Source organism: Watersipora subatra, chromosome 2 (genome assembly GCF_963576615.1).
Source record: "Watersipora subatra chromosome 2, tzWatSuba1.1, whole genome shotgun sequence".
Taxonomy (NCBI): Eukaryota; Metazoa; Bryozoa; class Gymnolaemata; order Cheilostomatida; family Watersiporidae; genus Watersipora; species Watersipora subatra.
The window spans coordinates 3,242,325-3,265,497 of NC_088709.1; the positions used below are offsets into that span (position 1 = coordinate 3,242,325).

General features: G+C 35.0%; 2 protein-coding genes across 2 annotated transcripts; one reads left to right on the forward strand and one right to left on the reverse strand.

Moving 5' to 3' along the window:
• Positions 1–1,761: 1,761 nt before the first annotated feature.
• Positions 1,762–9,034, reverse strand: LOC137388918 (synaptophysin-like). Its single transcript, XM_068075415.1, has 8 exons — positions 8,952–9,034; positions 8,545–8,626; positions 7,904–7,966; positions 4,816–4,943; positions 4,334–4,535; positions 3,911–4,102; positions 3,638–3,755; positions 1,762–2,594 (listed from the first exon to the last, which is right to left on the reverse strand). Exons 2-8 carry the CDS (start codon positions 8,557–8,559, stop codon positions 2,464–2,466), a joined length of 849 nt encoding a protein of 282 aa, XP_067931516.1. The 5' UTR covers positions 8,560–8,626; positions 8,952–9,034; the 3' UTR covers positions 1,762–2,463.
• Positions 9,035–9,324: 290 nt separating this feature from the next.
• On the forward strand, positions 9,325–23,060 carry LOC137388919 (proteasome subunit alpha type-5-like). Its single transcript, XM_068075416.1, has 8 exons — positions 9,325–9,396; positions 15,488–15,722; positions 15,942–16,009; positions 16,138–16,245; positions 18,761–18,819; positions 18,921–19,023; positions 19,827–19,913; positions 22,673–23,060. The coding sequence occupies exons 2-8, from the start codon at positions 15,500–15,502 to the stop codon at positions 22,748–22,750; spliced, it is 726 nt and encodes a 241-aa protein (XP_067931517.1). The 5' UTR covers positions 9,325–9,396; positions 15,488–15,499; the 3' UTR covers positions 22,751–23,060.
• The last annotated feature ends 113 nt before the right edge of the window (positions 23,061–23,173 follow it).

Genomic DNA, 23,173 nt, shown 5'->3' on the forward strand with positions numbered 1-23,173 from the left:
AAGAAATGAAGTAGTAGTTAAAATATGTTATCTGAAACCGATTCATCTCTTCCTGCCAAGAATAATTAATTCCTGGTTTTAATCAATCATCATTACTCACTACTGGGCAGTAAACAAACAACTGCCCATACTAAAACTAGAAGGAACAAGATTTTGAGGCAGGATGTAGCATATATATTAGTGTGGAACAGTTTATCCCCTTACAGCTTAGCAACTGCGGCTTGTGACCAGCCATTTGTGCCTCATCAAATTAAAGCTCTAAAACTTGGTACTAAACATTCGATGGATATTTAGCAGTTTTTGTTAGAATTATATGCGTTATTTTTCATTCAACAATTTCTTTTAGACTGGTTTTTAGGCTATGAGGCTTCGCTGTAGACATCAGTTGACAGGAAGATAACTATACATAACTTTCTGGAATGTTCTTCCGATAGGCTAATCTAAAGAAAGTCATTTCCTGCCCCAACTTACTGTTACAGCAGAGGCACTGTATAATAACATACTAGCTGTAATGTATACCAGTAACTATTATGCTTCGAGGAAGCAGCGCAGTGAAAAATAGAATTGGCAAGAAGCCAAATTACTGGCGAATAAAGAAGATGGAAGATACTGTATGATCCAACATACATGTACATAGCATTAACTGAAATTCCATTTGCTATTGAATGTTTCGTATAAATGGTAGCATGTAAAATTGATTCAAATGTATACATGTTGTAGTGTTTGGTAGCAAACATCTACATGTACATACTGGTCGTAATAGATCAATAATAGATCAATAGGTTGTAATAGATCAAGTTTACACTAATCTGTATTTATGGCTTATTTCTAGTTTTCTTGTCCATGTTTTGGTCAAGGTATGGCATGCCAGGGAGCAATTTCAGTGATTTAGTTTTGGTCAAGATATAACATGCCAGGGAGCAATTCAGTGATTTAGTTTTGGTCAAGATATGGCATGCCAGGGAGCAATTTCAGTGATTTAGTTTTGGAAGCAGACATATCTGTAAAAAGACTAGCTATATATATCTTAAACACATTAAAAACCTGATGCTTATCGCATGGTTCCCACAAACTAAAATATGCTAATATTGCACTGTATTTTTTACGTTGAACGATTTTAAACCAGAAAAATAGCATGGACAGAAAATACAGCAGTACACAGATATATTTAATGTTTGCAAGTATTCCAAAGCCAAGATGTCCATGTTTGAAATATAAGGTTACTGACTTGGTTGCAGTCCACTGCAAACTAGTCTGGATTGCAACCCAATAAAAAACTTCTATCTGGGCTGACCTGACAGTCAGCTCAAATAAAAGATTTTTATTATTAAGTTATTCTTGCATACATTTAACGGCCATATTTTTGGAGCCGTGTTTTTAATTTAGTTTGCCTACATGTATGGCGATATTAGACATTTAGATACCACCTGACAGCGAGTCTTTTTTTCAGCTCTGGTTAATGCACTATATTATTGAGACTGCAGCTTGTGATTTAAGAAGGGAAGTAAGCCTTGGTGAGAATCTAACATTGTAAGACGATAACCAATGGATGCAATAATTATAAAAGGGAGAATCAATGACTATGTGTATTACAACGAAAAGGCTTCTATCGCTCCACTACCTCCAACTAGAACATGAGAATGTTTCAAATATAGATTACACTAACTGATGCTATGATGTACAATACCTATAGACTTTCCACTAATTACTCTGGCAACCATTCAGTTACTACAAAACATAGTATAATATGAATTAGAGGTGTACACTCGTAGAATATTCATTTGCAAAATATTTTTAACAATCACACTGACTGATTGCCACATAGAAAACGTGATTAATTTTCTGGTAAACAACAAAATTGGCATTGCATGCGGAATTCTTATCACTGCTACGATAAAAAATAAAAAGTAACCAAGTAACATTACAGGCTAAATTTCAGATTGTCTAAGATAATACAAAAAACTTGATTGCTAATAAACTAAAAAGGAACAACGTGTATAAAAACAACATATAAAAATAGAGAACTGAAGACAAAAATAATATTCATAAAACCATAAATACAAAACTAACACCGGAATGAAGAGTAAGTGCAATACAAAACAAAATGATTTAAAATAACAAAATACATTAGCTATACAACTAGAACTAGGCTGTTATGATATGTAAATTATCCAGCACTATACAACAAAAAGGTGTTTGTTAGATTCTTTGGTAAATTGCCACCTCGGCAGGAACTAGAGAGAATGTAAAGTGAGTACAATAGGAAGCCTAAAACCAAATAAAATTGCGAGCATCACGTCGCGAGCCCGGTTCATAAACGTCTTCTGCAAACATAGATAGGCAGTGTTTACGTAAACGTCTTTCACAATAATAACATCAATAGCAGTCTCCTCTAGTCGACACAGGAAGATCACAAGTACAACACTAAGAGAGACATAAGAACACGTATATGAGAAGACAACTCTAGTACGCGGACTGTGCTGGGCTGTAGTAGTCATTGGCGCTCATTCCCTGCTGATTGTTGAAGGATGAGTGAACGTCGGATGCTGCATCTGGCATAGTAGGATCCTGCTCATACTCTGTAGTCTGATAGCCTGTGAGCAGAGTATCAAAAACTAGCCTAAGGATATGAAGTAATTTATCTTCAAGCAGTTTGGTCACCCAATGGAGGTACCAAAGAAATACACCAGCAGGAATAATTCTAAAGCTTTGATTTACATTTTATATACCAAAGAATGGGTGGGGATAAACACCCCCCCCCCAACACAGAAGTAAAGATGCAAGAAAAATGAGGTCTCGTTAAAGATGAGCTTACACAGAATTTTAGTAGACTATCAGAAATTATCAATATTTTTCTGTCAATTGCTACATATATATATCCAGATAAATATGTATTTATAGATATATATAAATATCTACCTATAGATATTTATATATCTGATTCACATATCATCATGTCATCTGACTGCAAGGATGTTGCAAGATTAAAATCAGCCAAAACTTGATCGTGGTTAAACGCTCAAATCAAGCGAAAGTGCGATCATGACGTCTATAGTTGCAATTCGGCAAAGAGACCGATAGAATAGATTTACGTAATGCTGCAAATTTAACGGAATAGCTGATATCACCTATCGCAACGATAGCAACTAGTGATGTCATTTCGCACAAATTTTTCTGCTGAAAATTTTAATAGCGATCAAGTTTTGTCGACTTAAATCTTAAAGCGTCCTGACAGTCAGATCACTTCAAACAAAAAACAATCGCAAATGATAAAACAATATCAATAATTTCGATAAAATCTACTAAAGTTTTGTATGAGTTCATCTTCAAAATACATTCTACTAAAAAGCCACCATGATGATAATTTAATAAAATAAAACGTATCGTAAAATATAACGATTTTATTCACGCATCACGCACGTTTAATGTATGTTTAAAGTACATGACGTCAAGAATACTGCCACAAGTTGAATCAATATATCGTTCAGTTGATCTAGTTTAATAGTCGAGAGATCTTCACTAGGTGGTAGAGATAGCTTTTGGGACTAAAATAGTATAGGCCACCATACATGGTAAGACGGTGTCGATGAAGTCAGCACTTGCAGCAAACAGAGTGACGAGTAAAAATGTGACTAACCAGGATCTGCATAGGCACTCGGATCAGACTCTTCTTCGTTGCCTTTATGCCACTCAGTTTCCTTGAAGAGGAACCAGAGATTCGCCCCAGTCAGCCCAGTATTGAGAAATCCAAACAGCTACAAATGAGCACATAAAATGTGTACCATCATATGCACTTGCCTGTTGCAGCGATGAACAAATAACCGTAACAGGCTTACGCTAATGTGATAGGCTGCTAAGTCGCACATTTTATTCTGCTGGGGAGAAGTGCAGAGATCGCTAGCGGACATACCACAGAAACGACTAGGGTAGAATGATCTCCAGCCTGGCCTGCTCTGCATGTATGCGGGGCTTTGCACGAATCACCCAGCACAGCAATCAGGTTTTCAGGATCCATGTAGTTGGTCATCTTACTGAGATTGTCAGCCCAAGCAGTCGATGAAATGAACCAGAGCAGGGTCCACACACCCGATGCTAGAAAGTCCTGAAGAATAAAAGGAGATAGTTTGAGACTCATTATTGCGGATGCACAAGTTTTTGTATTATTTCTGCTTCAACGGGACTTGAAATTTCTACTGACAAAGTATGAAAACCTCAGAGCATTTACTCGCGTCTCCTGGCCATACGGTATAGAGATTGTAAAAGCCTGAGGCAGCGATATTAGTTGGACAAATTTACTGACCGCAAGTTGAAAGAGATAAAGATGATCACTTACCGCTTTGGCGCCAAGGGTACACTTGGCAAAGAATGAGCCGAGTAGAACGTAGGCTGGCAGCAAGAGAACGTAGGCAAGAAAACTCATGACACCGATGAAACAAAAGAACTCTGCAGCTGAAGAGTAGTTAGCTTTAAATACGGCTGTGTCGACCTTGACCTCTGAGCAGAACGGAAGCATCACATGGGCAGTCTTTGTTATTCTGCGCAACAATTATGGAGTTACAGGTATTTCTAGGTGAAGTAGTCCTTCAATGTTATGTGTATTACTAAAACTTGTCAATATGGCCTTAACTGTACTAGTAGTACAACTGTACTAGTAGTACAACTGTACTAGTAGTACAATGAATTAAAAGACAATGCAATCACACCAAATGTATTAGAATATCAGATACAGTTAATTGAAAGTTAAATGTGTCTTGAACAATTTTGAATCTACTACACATCACAGATCAATTCTTTAAATATTTTGGAAGAATTTACCTGAATGGGTATCCGTATTGCACTGGAACAACCAGCTCGTGTGTCACATTTTCCACGCCACAATTGACAATGATATTAGAGGTCGTCTTAACGCTTGTGATCGTCCCAAATGCAAATATGGCCAGCACCTAGCAGATTCACAATACAGAAAAGTGTGCAGATTTACATGACGAAAGAGTGCAGATTCACATTACAGATGAGTGTGCAAATTCACACTGTAGAGGAGTGTGCAAATTCACATTGCAGAGGAGTGTGCAGATTCACATTACAAAGAAGTGTGCAGATTCACATTACAGAGAAGTGTGCAGATTCACATTACAGAGAAGTGTGCAGATTCACATTACATAGGAGTGTGCAGATTCACATTACATAGGAGTGTGCAGATTCACATTACAGAGAAGTGTGCAGATTCACATTACATAGGAGTGTGCAGATTCACAATACAGAGGAGTGTGCAGATTCACATTGCAGAGGAGTGTGCAGATTCACATTACAGAGTGTGCTATTGGCTCTCACTAAAGCTTAGCTTACATTCCGTTTTAGTAAGATAAAACAACAAGCTTAGCAGTGGAACCAGTGGAGCAGAGGCTATAATTGCTACCTACAGCCAACATTAATCTTAGCTACAGTTTCTGTGTACAGCCAATGACTAGTGCCTATGTAGTTGTTGAAACTACGTAGACACAAGGGAGTAATTATTAACCCCATCAGTATAATTGTCATAGACATAATTTGTGATGTCAATGGTGTTTAAGGATTTGATAAATGCTCAGGACTTCAGTTGAGTTTTTGTTAATATTACTAAACACAAAATTGAAGCGATTGATTGATTTTGAAAGAAGTGTGGATTACAGATAGTTCTATTGCTTTAGAAATGTACTTAAAACTTATTCTTATACTAGAACTGTACTTACAACTTACTCTTAAACTAGAACTGTACTTACAACTTACTCTTATACTAGAACTGTACTTACAACTTACTCTTATACTAGAACTGTACTTACAACTTACTCTTATACTAGAAATGTACTTACAACTTACTCTTATACTAGAAATGTACTTACAACTTACTCTTATACTAGAATTGTACTTACAACTTACTCTTATACTAGAAATGTACTTACAACTTACTCTTATACTAGAAATGCACTTACAACTTACTCTTATACTAGAATTGTACTTAAAACTTACTCTTATACTAGAACTGTACTTACAACTTACTCTTATACTAGAACTGTACTTACAACTTACTCTTATACTAGAACTGTACTTACAACTTACTCTTATACTAGAATTGTACTTACAACTTACTCTTATACTAGAAATGTACTTACAACTTACTCTTATACTAGAACTGTACTTACAACTTACTCTTATACTAGAACTGTACTTACAACTTACTCTTATACTAGAATTGTACTTACAACTTACTCTTATACTAGAACTGTACTTACAACTTACTCTTATACTAGAACTGTACTTACAACTTACTCTTATACTAGAATTGTACTTACAACTTACTCTTATACTAGAAATGTACTTACAACTTACTCTTATACTAGAACTGTACTTACAACACTCTTATATTTCAATACCAAAATGATTCAGAACAGCTCATTTGTAAAATGATACAAAGAAGCTGGAACAGCTACTTTTAAATGTTATACCGCACAAAAACATCAATTAAACACAAAGTTCACGCCTCTTCCTCTCACAAGCTCCCAACAACTTAAAAGCTGAACACGCCTTGTAGCATTTACAAATACCGAATTGTGTTTTTATTCTAAGGAGATATTTATGCATGCTTTCTGGCAATGTTCAACAAGACTAACCACTTATTTGGAACTGGTGATGTCACGCGCTTTATGACATTATCTCCTGGCTCCACAAAGCAATTAATTTGTGAATTATCTATATTTCTTCTACACAAGACAAGAATTTTTAGAGTGAAAACTTCATAAGCTTTTGTAAGCTTCGTACCAGATCTCTCTAGACTGACAAGCAGCACGCGCAATTGGCTCATATGCAAAGAGCTAGGCTTTCTTTATTCCAAGTATGCCATACGGGGCAATATATGTATGCATTCAACTACTTTGACTCCATCAATAAAATAGATTAGCACATCAAGCTGCACTCAATGCAGCTGTGTTAATTGCAGCTTCGTGTAGTGTATCATTGAAAGCTGAAAGGTGCATAATTGGAAAACTGACCCGACCTGCTTCAGAAAAGATGACGACCTACTTGAGAAAACATGACGAATGACTACAACTATAATGTGAATGACTAAATCCTTGAAAGAAGACAGTAAAGGGAGTTTAATCAGAATGGGGCGAAATTTATAGCTATCTTTTTGGTAATACCAATGGAGGAGCCAAATGCTTACTAAGTATAAAACATTTTATATACCTCTACACCCGAAGCTAATTCATCCTGAGATCCGTTTCACATATGAAAACTGTTGTATAACACAGCAATATTTGCATACGAATATATTCCAACTTCTCTTATTCGCTCACCAGCTCAAAAAACCTTCAATAGCTCGTCCTTTATTTAATGTTTTAGATAATTACACATATGATGAAAATAAAGGCAATATGTAAAACTATATAAAACACAAAACATAAAAAATCCAAAGTAGATTTGAAAACTAAAATAATAAAGATTTTCACTATTTTTGTACCTTTGCGGCACATGAACAGGGCAAAGGCTTGGCGGCGATAAGTTCCAATGTAGAGGTGGTGATATAGATAGATACATCATATACTCCAACTTAAACTATATAATTTAAGATTTTTTATATTTTTATGTGTTCCTTATTATATTTACCAGCTTTTCATTTTAAATTATAGAACCACTACGTTTCAAGAAACTGTGACTGCCTAATGCTGAACTTACGTCAGGCAAACAAGTAAAGATTATTACAGGTATGCCATCAGTCCCTGTATAAAAAGGTGAACGTAAGTAGAGGTTTGAGTGTCCTTCTATGCATCTGTTATGTTTGATATGATAGACACTTAATTAGCATTTGTCTGGCCACCACGTACTACTCCAGTCTTTCAAGGCTCTGCTACTATTACGCCACACTTACCAACTGCACAATCCTCATGAAACCCCGTGGCTCTCGCAGTATCTCCACATCCACTTTAACATTCTACAATGCCAATGATGAAAATGTTATGAATTTGAGAAACAACTATCTACTCATTCAACAATGGTGTTGTGAAAATATCTGGTAATCACGTTAATATTAATGCTAGATGATGATGATGAATGCTATTAATGTTAGATGAGAGAGTAGCATTTCAGAAGATAACTTCCTTTTGATTAAACCGTTTAGGAGCATTGCTCAGAATTTTGTAAACAACAGGCTGAGAGTACGCATGTCATGAGCTCACTTGTTGATGCTAGATGTTTTGAAGTCAATAACAAAAATGTGCGTACATTTCACCAGCAACGACAAAAGTGCCAAATGTCTTCAATGTAGGCGATTATGTCACGGATTGCTGAATGAAATAGTGTTAACACATTGTTTCACATTAAAATCGTTCGATTTTTTTTAAAGCCGAGAATAAATAACGGTATAGATGTAATCAATAAAACACAAGCATATCTATAAACAGAGAAATGAAATTAACACGTTTCATTAGTGTAGGCAATGTATAAAAAACTGTTTTAGTCATGTAATATGGTTATGTCGGTAAAGCCTTTAATAATTTACAAATAGCTTACTCTAAGAATATCCATTGAAAGATAGCAATGCTTCTTTATGAAGTGCAGAAATATCCTCTTCGTGCGTCTCAGAGTCCAAATGCTAAAAGAAAGCCGTTCGGTTATCTAATCGATAGATCAAGCAATATACAATGTATAACCAACCCTCAAATCAATCGAGGTTATTTTGGCAAAATTACGTAATACACTTTTTGCAAACTGAAACTAATTTTCGTTACAGCCTTTGAATTACATTGTCTAGACATAACCTTGGCTTTTTATTTTATTTTAGAGGCGTTATGAATATATGCTACGCTGACGGACCTCTACATGCCAGCATGTAAAGGAAAAGAGAAACTCTCATGTTTTTTATAAGCACAAGGCAGTTATATTGACGATCCCCAACGTATTCGTGACAAGCGACTTACTATTTGGTAAAAACTGCAAAATGAAGGCGTTGCAGTGCTCCTGAAGCCTAACTAGACTTACAAAAGATTAGCTTAAAAACAACAACATTTCTGAGCAAAAACGGAGCTATTGTTCGGGTTTCTGTTGCGGTTACCGTCACTATTCACCAACGTATTGCTATATATGATATATTGTTCTGTAACGTTATAGGAACTTTGCTAGCAATGTTTCTTAGTGATCAATCCGCGCAGCTAAAATCAATTACAAATCTGCAGTGAATAAACCCAAAAAATATTTTGCAGCATAACCAAGGTTTTCGTTTCGATATCGGGGAAGAGCAACATTTTAAACACGGCTTTTACTCGTTTGACGCGCCAATGTGATATTTGCTGCGGGATTGTATCCATTCATTTTTGCACTCCAGCAGTTTTTTCTTATAATTTTTGGATAGTCAACATTTCATACGTTAGTGTACTTATGTATGGTTACATTTACGCAATATAAGCACATTACTAGACGTTTCGTTAAAGTTTTAAATAAAGCACGTATTTTGTCACCATCTATAAGTACTGTAATATTATTGTCTTATATCAAGAAGCTAACCACCTGCGGGTTGTGCTCTTTGATATTGAAGCACAGTGAACTGTAAATGACGTCGTGTAGCGTGCTATTCGTGCGACTTTAGTGGGCATATGCTTGTTTTGTTAAAAGTGTAAACATTTGGGTGAAGAACCTCTAGATAGTTGCATAGGACTGTTAGTAAGCTGTAGCTTTTGGTGCTATTAAAGCTCTCCCTTAAAATAGCTTAAAAACATCTGTTAAAAACACAATATAACATTGTGTGATAATAAATACATATGATGTACATTTTAAGCTCATATATGTTATTTTAGTTAATTTCAATGTTGGCCTATGTAAAATACTAGGTGATAAAGTTTATTTTACACAAAATGAGAAAAAATAGTTTGATGTTGTTATGCAAAGAAATCAATGTTAGCATTTGGTGGGCAAGGTCACAAACTGACTGAAGCAAGAATGAAAAAATGTTAGATGTTCCTTCAGAACACAGAGATTTTGAAAAAGACTTACAACATTAAGTAGTTCAAATGTTTTGAAATATTTGGAACTAAAGAATTAGTGGCAACATGTATTAATATAACAATAAAATGAATGTAACATCTATGAGTCATGCCGTTTTCACTATATCGTGTTGATTGAGGTCGAAATATATAACAGACAAAAAGGCGCTTGAACAATCCTTACTAGTATTTTAGGTTTGTCTTTTTTGTTGTTAACTTACAAATAATTAATTTAGAATCAACAGCATTTTTGAGCAAAAACAGCTATTATTCTGGCTACTGTTTCATTTACTGAGCCGATAGCCTGATACATCAACACATTTTCATATATTGTATACATATAGCTCTGTAACAATTTAGGAACTCTGCCAAAACAATTCCTTGCAAAGTTTACTAGCTATCAATCAGCACAGCTAAAATGAATTACCCATAGATATATAAACCTAGATTGGCCAATAGGGAAAAGCCTGTCAGACTTAAATAGCATGATGTAACGTCATTGTATTGTACCTCACGCTTGACTGCACAATTGTTAACAATGAAGCTAATGAGGAGAATTTGACAAAATTACATTTATTTTCACATAAAAATCTTGTATACATAATCAAGTAAACTAAAGCAATTCTGTGATAATATCTGATAACCACCATAGCTTAAAAGTATAAAAGCTATGAAATGTTGCACACAAATCATGAGCTATCAGGGCTTTATTTGCCACCCTCTCCTATCCCCATTCTCTCTTTTCCCCTTCTCCAAAGAAGAAGTGAGAAGGGAAAAAGAGAGAAGTGGAAAAAGAGGGGGGGGCAAATAGCCCACCCACCCGAAGAGCCAGACCCTGGCTAGGTAAAAGACTAATATCATGTTGAACTAAACATGACTAAATATGATGAGCCTGTGAAGTTTTGATCTGATCAGGGAAATGGAATCAATGGCTTTCTTAGCTAGAGCTGGAACGAGACCAAGGAATGCAGGGTCGGACCAGACTCAGGGTCAGCAATGAGGGCCAAGATTGGGTCGGACCGGGTCAGCACGCCACGCGGCGATTTTTTGTTCATTTAAGGTTAAGAGATAGTTCTATTACAGCCTAATGTTGTGACATCAATAAACTAAGATAAAAGAAACCATTATCACACCAATCATTATGTTTTGTGGCTTGGTTTATAGATGCAATCTACAATTTTTGGCTAGACATTGGTGGATCAATGCTACTCAATGGATGATAGATTAATGGCATGATTTGGCTAGTGTTTTTATTACAGATTTTATTTTCAACTGCTATTATAATCAACAAGAGATTAGTTAAGAAATATTTTACAAATATAGAAATAGATAACCCAGCCTAGTGTCAGCATGATCATAAAATAAGGTAGATAAATTTAAATGTAAATAAACTGCATGTAAATAAATTTACATGCAGTGCTTGTTTATTTTACAACACACCATGGGAAGGAAAAGCGGATTGTTTACGTTATTAGGACTAATTTTTTACATGAATCTACACGAATTCATGTATGAATACATAAATTTGCAAAACAACACACATATGTGTATTCTGTATCATGGACATCAGTATTCAGAGAAAAACTAAAACAAAACGCTTCACAAACACTATCAACGTTGCTAGTTACTTATTCATGATAACTAGCAATGTTTATCATGAGCCACAGAATAGTGCCATTTCTATTAAATGTTGCAGTTCAGGCTATTAATGATAATTGACTCCACCCCATTGTTGTTTAGCGGCGTTGGTATGGTCAGTCAGCATGATTACCTCTTGTCAGCGATGCTTTTATGTGGCTCTTGAAATTGAACATAGTCAAAGGGAGTCTCATAATTTTTAAAGACATCCTCTCTCCTCAAGTGCTTGAATGTGCGGCAATGGCACTTGGAAGAATTTAATATTTCTTACAAATAAGACCTCTCACACCCAGCTGTCTTAATTAACATGGTGTAAAAGGTGGCTTTTATATACTGAAAAGTGGTTAGATATTTAGTTCATCAGCCATAATGTAGACTTGGCACTTGCTGGAGTAGCATCAGTTTTTAGTCACTCAGACACGTCAGTTGTTTCAGTCATGCTAAAACTAGCTATAGTTTCGATATCTGTCAGTCACTTTAAAGAGTTGGTAATCTAATATTGTTCCCAAAATTGTTTGGGGTAATTAAAGCATCGACTTGCCACTATGAGTCTTTTTAATCGGTCGATCGAACAGTCAACTAGCGGTTTTCAAGGTTATTCACCAAATTTGTTGTACAAATTGCACTCTGTTTACCAATGTAACCAATTTAGTTTTGACTTGTACAGCTTACAGTATGTGCATGGTTGTTAGAATCCATCGGGGCTAATTGCTAATGATTCCTGTTCTCTTCATTGGATTCAATGCTAATCCCCTCATCTGATAAAATGGTTTAGTCTCAGCTTTATTATGAAGCATTTCTTTTGGCTCAAAACAAGTTATTGCCAATATAAAATACATCTACAATGTATAAATATATTTTGTTCCACATCTAATTATTTTCACAGCAACTTTTTAATGCAAAGTTCTTATGGGGTAACTCTTTCGCCACAGGATTTTGCTTGTTCTGACAGAATTGATTAATGTCAAACATTTCTGTCATATACCTTTAATTTAAACTAGTATAGAGTGAGCAAAAGGTTCTACACAAGAATCGATGCATTTGACCAGCAAAAGCAATACAGTAGGCACGCCTACAAACGTGCTAGAAACGTACAGCACAGGGCTGGTATTGTAAATACAAAAACCTGTTTCCTTTGCCTAGCTCCATTTTTTATCTGTGAAACATATTTTATAAGGCTCTTTTATAATGGTAAGCAGATTTACAGACAGATTTAAAAATAAAATAGCAAAAACGTTACTGCTTACAAGCATCAGCCATTAAGCATATTACATAAGTATTCAAATAAATATTGCTGCCAGCCACTGTGTTGCTATCAAGGTTGATGTGATGGCAAAAATTGCAATTAAATTAATGTATTAGTAAACTGGTCTAAAAAATTAATACATTGATTCAACTTTATGCAAAATTTAACTAAATATTGTAACTACAATATTTAGTTAAATTTTACATAAAGTTAAATTATGCCTTAAGTTATCAAAATAGTTTTCTAAATAATTGTATTAATAATTGGAATAATTAATTTCTGTAAAAACTAAATTATGCATCGTGTTATCAAATTAGCTTTAAAAAATGTTTACATTAAAAATTAAATTAAGAAAATAATGTTTTTTCGAAATAAGTTATGAATTACATTGAAAATGTTTGGAAGCTGCCATATCTGTCCCAGTGCTTCTGCTAGCGCTATTCATTTCTATGATGACATTCTACATCGTTCATTTGCTGAAGAGCTGAAAGTAAAAATTACTGCTAGCCATACTCTAATCACTTGTACTCATACTGATATTTGGGGTTGCACTGGTTTCTCATGTTTAATATAAGTCCTAAAATGTTTATTTATGGTGATGCTTTCTAGTTTGGTTTATAATGACCCCAATGAATAAGCCAGCTCTTAAGTTTATTACACCAGCAGACGCTTTCGTTGCAAAACCAGTTATTTATGGAAATAACTGGTTTTTAAATAAAAAACAGTTTTAGACATACAGGTATGTGTTTTCTGGAAACTTGAGGAAATTCACAGTTCACAACTCACAGGATAATTCTACATAATCCATTAGAACATGATTTTGAATATTCAGTAGCTTGCCACAATATTTGTTGAATTTTCCAACATCCAAAAATTTGGAAATAACTGGTTTTGGAAATGAACTTTTCATTATATAAATCTCAGTGTTGTTCATTCGTGTGTCCAGTTATAGCGATAAAGTTTTAGGGACGAAGAATGCGCTTCGCACTGGATTTCAACGGGAAACCTCCAGGTCTTCAGCCAGGTGTACTCAGTCACTAAGCTAAGCATCTACAATGCTATACAATGGAAAAATTTTGTTTATCCTACTTATTACACCTGCCTATCTTTAATGGTGATTGGTTAAAAACTCACGCTTCATCTAGCACACATTAAGATCATGATTGCGTGAGAGATCACAACGCAATATTTTTTCAAGCGCTGGTTTAAGTTATAACAATGGCTCTTATTATAGTAAATATTTAGACTAGCTTAAGTTACTCAAGTTCATTGGCTGAAAAAACTTAGCCAATTAGAAATAAATTTTTTAAGCAAAAAGCTTTTGTTATTACCCGAGCAACTCGGGGCATTCATCTAGTTTATAAATAAACATGATCTTTGCAGGGTTTAGTTTCTCAAGTCATCGTGATATGGTGCTAAGTTGATTCCTTGCACATAATGAAAATTTTCATCGCCCTTCCTGATGATTCACCGTTGTGTACATCTTGGAGAAGCTTCCAAGTTTCAGTTGAATCACACATACAGAGCTCACTCAAATTGCAAGATATGATATCTACAATAACAGTTGGAGTATATTTCGACTGTTGACTCCACATAGTTAGATTTTCAATGTCCGTGTAATCATCTGAACAGTTATTGTAAATAATTGCTGCTTGAGTGAGCATATTTTATGAATATTGCTGTGTTTGTCTTGTTTAATCACTAATTTATTTTGCTCTATTAGACAAAAGTAATTATGCGATTTCTGAGGGGTTGGTTATTTTCCTTGAAACGGCAAATGCTAATTGCATTAAAACAAAAGCTTCATTTCTATTCAAAATGATTATATCATAATGATATATTATTATAATTTATAATAATATCTTATTGTTATAATTGTTTGATCTTTAAAAATTGTGTGATCAGCAGCATTTCAATGTTTGATTAGTAATCAAACAGCTGAAACTGATGAAGTTAAATGTGTGGAACAAATCAAAATAGAGGTTTTTTCTTGTGAATTTTCTCTTACATCTTCACAGCACAAAAAGCGATGTAAAGTCTTTACATTTTAACGCTCCATATCTTAGAGGTAGTTGTGTATGGAAGGATGCCGATTAAGTTCCTCTAGGTGCCCTTTTATCTCAAACAATCGCGAAATATAGAGTTTTTAGAGATTGTGTAGAAGCTCTATTTCTAGCTTGAACAGAAGTAGTCGATGCAGACATGTTTCTAAGCAGATCCTACTATCCACTATATTTACCTTACTATATATGGGCACACGGTTCATCAAACTTGATTACTTTTACAACTCTTTCAGGTGATCCTGTGCTATCATGGTGTTACGTAAGTTTAGTGATCCGCAACATGGTCACAACTCATTGCTTTTAGCATCCATGTCCAATTATGAAATAATGCCCCAGGTTCTACAAATAACCATGCTCAAGTGATTTATAGCTGAACTGCCTACTTTCATTCAGTATTTATGTTTGTTCAATATTTATAGAGCTTCGCAACATCTTTTGTCTTTTCCTTAAGAAGGAAGATATTTTGTGTAGAATCTTGTCTATTACAAAACAAAATCATTAGCTATATATCACATATTTTTTGCTTTCAGATCAGAATTACAATGTTTCTCACCCGCTCTGAGTACGATAGAGGAGTAAATACCTTCTCTCCAGAGGGTCGACTATTTCAAGTGGAATATGCCATCGAGGCCATCAAGCTTGGCTCTACAGCTATCGGGATACAAACATCTGAAGGCGTTGTACTAGCTGTTGAAAAACGTGTCACTTCACCCTTGATAGAAGCAGACAGCATTGAGAAAATTTTTGAAGTTGATTCGCACATTGGTAATTCTCACATTTGACTCTATTATTTGCCATTGCTGTCTTTTAGTGTGCATCCCTAAATAATACAATGATCATCTCGTGGATTGTGCAGTAATGTTTTAGGTATGAGGCATAAACTAGGAAAGGTGTGTTGAACTGAAAGGATCATTCTAAGTTTTTGCAGTATTTAGTTTTTAGAATAGTGTGACTCTGTTGAAGAACTGCAATGTATTCTTACAGGCTGTGCCATGAGCGGTCTCATTGCTGACAGTAGAACTCTGATTGACAGAGCAAGAGTAGAAGCACAGGTCTGCTCTATTCTGTCTCTCTTTTAGTCTTTCTAAAATACTCTCTTTAGATTACAATTAAAAATGTATTGACATGCAGGATGCAGTGCATTTCATCCGCTCACGCTCTCTCTGTTATGCTCTTATAGAACCACTGGTTTACATATAATGAGAAGATGTCAGTGGAAAGTGTAACACAGTCCGTTAGCAACTTAGCTCTTGCCTTTGGAGATGATGATTCAGAGGCTGGAGCAATGGTAAGGCCATGAATCTATTTTACTATTATATATGGCTAATGTTATTTAATTTTTACATAACATATGCATCCTGTTTTGATGTGTTCAGTAGTAGAAGATATTTAAACAATTGTAACCTGTCAGTTATAATTAGAAGTAATCATTTTAAAAGGCTAAACAATGAGGCCTTGGAGCTTTTACTGAATGAAAAACATCTATATATAACGTAAAACCTGTATTTGAGTGCCACCATTTAATTGAATGCCACTTCTATTTGAAGGCCACTTCTATTTGAGTGCCACCATTTAGTTGAATGCCACTTCTATTTGAAGGCCACTTCAGTTTGACCGCCATTATTTAACATTCTTGATTTTTATGAACCCATAATGGCAAGTGATCAGTAGAAAAGTGTCCACAAAACCACAAAACATTTGATAGATTATTATTGCATAACTTCTAAGTTTGCAGATTTACAGCATATTATTTGATAGCATCATTGTGGCAATCTGAACTTGGTTTAAATTGGATAAATGCTCATAATTCCTCTTCTATTGCGCATAAAAAGCCAGTTTTGGCTGTAAATTGCAGCAAACATCAATGAGTGCAATGAGCTTTTATGCAACATTGTTAAATATAGTTAACAATGAAAAGACGTCTTCCAATTTCGAATGAAATTAAAAAACTTGAAAACTCAAATCGCGAGGCAGATTATGAGATCATCATAGGTTAATTGTAAGCAATAGAAATCAACTGGTATGAACATGTATCAGCTGCCTCATGTATTTTTATTTAGAGATCAAGACATGTTGGAGGTACCGGCAAGTTAGCAAATTTATTGCATCCAAAAGGGTTATTGTGACTCTGCCTGAAGGAGAGTGCAAAATGTAGGCGACATTCATTTCGCTCGTAATAGGGATTAATCGCCCTATTAAATTAAAAAGGATTAAATTTGTCTTCCCAAGATTCTGACGAAGTGTTTGAAAGATACATCACCCTTTATTTGTGCATCACCTCTAATAAAATGCCACTATTATTAGGGTAAGGGTTGGAAGGGTTGGAAATGGCATTCAAATAATTACAGTAATTATTATATGTTTTACAATAAAGAGTACATTAAAGTGCGTGTATGAAAAAGATTCCTGTTGCTGTAGAAGCTATTCATCAAACATTGAAGGCAGTGAAGCTGGTATAAATGTGAAAATGAGGCATCGGAATTAAATGCATCACTGAAGCGGGCAAGGATAAGCAATGTTCTATGTCTGGCCGAGCTGAGAGAGAATTTAAATCACGAATTCTTGGAGTGCAAAGGAAAACGTGTGCAAGAAAACACACAAAACAAATACTGTAATGAGCTTTCGTGATGAACATGTGTAATGAACTCAATAAGAAACTGCATAAAAATCTGCTATATTCATATTAAATTAAAAATTGGTAATATTCATATTTATACAAACGACAATGTTTTAAATGAAATTGATTAAAAATAGCTCTAAAGAAAATTAGTTTCAATTAAGATAAAGAAATAACTTAGAAACTGTTACTTGAGAAAGGAGGCAAAGTTTAATACCTATTTCATGATTGTAGCATGCAACTACGAGCCAAGTGTGCTATTTTTGCAAGCGCTGCAAAGGTACTCTTGATAAATGTTTCTATGAAATGGGTGCATAACGGAAACCACAAAAAAGTGAAGCTCGTATCAGCGAGAGATCACTGTAACTAAAAAACTTTTCTTCCAGTTTCTTTTGTCAAAAGATTCCATGAAACTTAATTAGAAAGGAACAAATTACGCATCACTTAAACATCCCATGTGTGCGTTCTGGCACAGCAAAGGTAGTGCACAGTTCAGTCTCTGTCTCCCTTCATCGCAGTGCTTTCCTTGGTTACTTGCTTGCGCCTTTTTATCATATATTCAGCGCTTGTGATGACCTTTGATTCCCATGGAAAGGGTAGTAAAACGATCAGCATTTATCAGAACGTCTTGTGATCAACAAAAAGAAGACGCTTACTCTCAGGGGAAAAGTAAAATTGTTGAACATGCTTAAGGAAGGACAAGAATATGTCGCCGTGGGATGCCATTGTCGACTTGATTAATCTACAGTGCAGTAAATTAAGAAAGATGAAAAAAAGTACTTCTGTTCTTTAAAGATCTAAAATATGCTCAGAAACGAAAACAGTGAAAGTGAAAATCATCTAGCTTAGCCTATTTTCACTGTTCGCAGATTGTCACTTAATGTGGTCGCGTTGGTCCCTATTAATCACCAAAATTGAGAAATCACTGTAATTGAGTAGATAGTTGCTGACATAACTATAATAATAATTATTATTATTGATTATTGACCTGCATTACTGCTCATGCCCAAGTCTACCGACCGATTATAAATTCTTTCACAAGGAAATTACTCTCAAATATACAATTGTTTGCCCATGATTGTTGTAAAATGCATAAACTTTGTTACTGACACACTTCAAGACATTTGGATAATCAAATTTAATGCGGTCCTCTGTTAGCATTGGTGCATGTATTGTCATCTTTTAGAGCCGCCCATTCGGAGTTGCCCTTTTGTTTGCTGGTCTAGACGAAAATGGTCCACAGTTGTAAGTACATCTATATTTGCTAGTACACTTTTCATTCGGAGTATTATTCATGTAAAGACATAAATGTTTGCGAACAGCCTAAAATAGTGTTGCTTTTCCAGGTTTCATCTGGACCCATCTGGTACATTCATAAGGTACGACGCCAAGGCTATAGGTTCGGCATCAGAAGGAGCCCAACAGTCACTACAGGATGTGTTTCACAAGGTCTGTTGTGCTGTTTTCATTCATAGCATATACAATTTTTTTATGAATGCATACCACGTATATATACATACATATACTAAGTTTCTATAAGTATATATCATGTATATATAACTACACTTACTACGTTTCTATTAGTATATACCATGTATATATATACCAACATGTACATACACCAAGTTTCTAAGAGTATATGCCTACATATACCAAATTTCCATTAGGTTATGGCATGTGGATATAATTATATATATTTATATATATGATATATATATATGCAATGTATATATATAAATTAGTAGAGAATTAGATAGAATAGAATGCTTATCTTGGTCTAGCAATCGGGATGTTTTCTGTTGAGTAAAGAATGTTTAAACTATCCATTATTCAGTTCAATAAAAAGAATGCTCGACGTGTAAAAGAAATTAAATAAATAAGATTACTTATATAGAGCTGTATGTATTGAAATTTATCATAAATAGAAGTAAAAAGCTCAACATAGAAAAGAGCAGTATAAATTAGAGAATTAAATAGAATACTTATCTTGGTTAGTTACTATCAGTTTCCTGCTTGTGCAACCATCAGGCTGTAGATCTCAGCTCTTTGATCATCTGTCATGCTGTAGATCTCAAAGAGCGGAGATCTACAGCATGATGGTTGTGCAAGCACGAAACTGATAGTAACTAACCAAGATAAGTAATCTATTTAATTCTCTATTAATATATATACCTACATGTACAAAGTTTCTATGATTATATAGCGTGTATATACATGTACATAGCCTTTAAACTATTACCCGTCCTTTTTAGTCCATGACACTGCAAAGTGCCACATTAGAGGTAATGAAGATACTTAAACAGGTCATGGAAGAGAAACTCACCAGCAACAATGTAGAGGTTTGTATTACTTGTCTTTTGAACCTCAACATACAGTAGGCTAAGTAATACTTTTTAATAGCTGTAGTAGTCAGCATAAAGTCATCAAAGGTTGGAACAATTAATGAGATAAGCTGTTAGTCATCGAGCATCGTAGATTAACAGCATCGTAGATTAACAGCTGTATTCTAAAAACAAACAAGTGTTGGACTAGCCTGTCGTTTCCTGGTTCGCGAAGGAAAGTTTTTCACAAGAATTGTTTCAGTTGCAAGATCTCTTGCTGCAATTTCTTTACCATTCTAGATCCACCAGTCTAGATTTTTGTTTGCGTGTAACGTAATATACGGTGAACCAAAATTCTTATTTTAGGTGACGTTTATTTTTACTTAAACTTACTCACTACAAATAAACTTGAAAACTGATCTAGTATTCTTTTTGAGCAGACGTCACTAGTGTTTATATTCATGTTGAGCTGATGTCACTAGTGTTTATATTCTTGTTGAGCAGACGTCACTAGTGTTTATATTCATGTTGAGCTGATGTCACTAGTGTTTATATTCATGTTGAGCAGATGTCACTAGTGTTTATATTCATGTTGAGCTGATGTCACTAGTGTTTATATTCTTGTTGAGCAGACGTCACTAGTGTTTATATTCCTGTTGAGCAGACGTCACTAGTGTTTATATTCATGTTGAGCAGATGTCACTAGTGTTTATATTCTTGTTGAGCAGATGGCACTAGTGTGTATATTCTTGTTGAGCAGACGTCACTAGTGTTTATATTCCTGTTGAGCAGACGTCACTAGTGTTTATATTCATGTTGAGCTGATGTCACTAGTGTTTATATTCTTGTTGAGCAGACGTCACTAGTGTTTATATTCCTGTTGAGCAGACGTCACTAGTGTTTATATTCATGTTGAGCAGATGTCACTAGTGTTTATATTCCTGTTGAGCAGACGTCACTAGTGTTTATATTCATGTTGAGCTGATGTCACTAGTGTTTATATTCTTGTTGAGCTGATGTCACTAGTGTTTATATTCTTGTTGAGCAGACGTCACTAGTGTTTATATTCCTGTTGAGCAGACGTCACTAGTGTTTATATTCATGTTGAGCAGACGTCACTAGTGTTTATATTCATGTTGAGCTGATGTCACTAGTGTTTATATTCATGTTGAGCAGACGTCACTAGTGTTTATATTCATGTTGAGCAGACGTCACTAGTGTTTATATTCATGTTGAGCTGATGTCACTAGTGTTTATATTCTTGTTGAGCACACGTTACTAGTGTTTATATTCATGTTGAGCAGACGTCACTAGTGTTTATATTCATGTTGAGCAGATGTCACTAGTGTTTATATTCATGTTGAGCAGACGTCACTAGTGTTTATATTCATGTTGAGCTGATGTCACTAGTGTTTATATTCATGTTGAGCTGATGTCACTAGTGTTTATATTCCTGTTGAGCAGACGTCACTAGTGTTTATATTCATGTTGAGCTGATGTCACTAGTGTTTATATTCTTGTTGAGCAGACGTCACTAGTGTTTATATTCCTGTTGAGCAGACGTCACTAGTGTTTATATTCATGTTGAGCAGATGTCACTAGTGTGTATATTCGTGTTGAGCTGATGTCACTAGTGTTTATATTCCTGTTGAGCAGACGTCACTAGTGTTTATATTCATGTTGAGCTGATGTCACTAGTGTTTATATTCTTGTTGAGCAGACGTCACTAGTGTTTATATTCCTGTTGAGCAGACGTCACTAGTGTTTATATTCATGTTGAGCAGATGTCACTAGTGTTTATATTCCTGTTGAGCAGATGGCACTAGTGTTTATATTCTTGTTGAGCAGACGTCACTAGTGTTTATATTCCTGTTGAGCAGACGTCACTAGTGTTTATATTCATGTTGAGCAGACGTCACTAGTGTTTATATTCATGTTGAGCAGATGTCACTAGTGTTTATATTCTTGTTGAGCAGACGTCACTAGTGTTTATATTCCTGTTGAGCAGATGTCACTAGTGTTTATATTCATGTTGAGCAGATGTCACTAGTGTTTATATTCATGTTGAGCTGATGTCACTAGTGTTTATATTCTTGTTGAACAGATGTCACCAGCGTTTATATTCTTGTTGAGCAGACGTCACTAGTGTTAATATTCATGTTGAGCAGACGTCACTAGTGTTTATATTCATGTTGAGCAGATGTCACTGGTGTTTATATTCATGTTGAGCAGATGTCACCAGTGTTTATATTCATGTTGAGCAGACGTCACTAGTGTTTGTTTATATTCCTGTTGAGCAGACGTCACTAGTGTTTATATTCATGTTGAGCAGACGTCACTAGTGTTTATATTCATGTTGAACAGATGTCACTAGTGTTTATATTCATGTTGAGCTGATGTCACTAGTGTTTATATTCTTGTTGAGCAGATGTCACTGGTGTTTATATTCATGTTGAACAGATGTCACTAGTGTTTATATTCATGTTGAGCTGACGTCACCAGTGTTTATATTCTTGTTGAGCAGATGTCACTAGTGTTTATATTCATGTTGAGCAGACGTCACTAGTGTTTATATTCCTGTTGAGCAGACGTCACTAGTGTTTATATTCATGTTGAGCAGACGTCACTAGTGTTTATATTCATGTTGAGCAGATGTCACTAGTGTTTATATTCATGTTGAGCAGACGTCACTAGTGTTTATATTCATGTTGAGCAGATGTCACCAGTGTTTATATTCATGCTGAGCAGATGTCACAAGTGTTAATATTCATTTGTAGTTGGCGGTTCTAACAAAAGAAAAAGGATTCCACAGATATGCCAAGGAGCAGCTTGAAGAGATGGTTAAAGAATTATAGACAAGTTATAGTTTTTTATTTCATTATTTTCTGACAAAGATGATCTTCAGCAGTGCTTGCATCATTTATTCATCAACAAAAAGACAAATACGCTGATTTTCCACTGTTTCATTTCTTGCTATTAAAAGGTGATTATGAATATCTTTGTGGTAATAGCTAGGGCAGGCTGTCCAATAGGAGCAAGTTTCAATTCTGAATATACTCTATGTTACATCTATGGACTTAGATGATCGCATTGCTCGCAATAAACATTGAAGTGAAACTTTGCATGATTTTTTCCTTCTTGGTTGAAATACATGAAGTAGTTCAATCATCTCTTGGCTCAACAGGTTAGCTGATTTGCATGCCGATCAAAAAGTGTTCAGAATCTGTTTCTGTAGATGTGAATATGAACATTGGCGTGATAGAAGCATAGCTCTCATA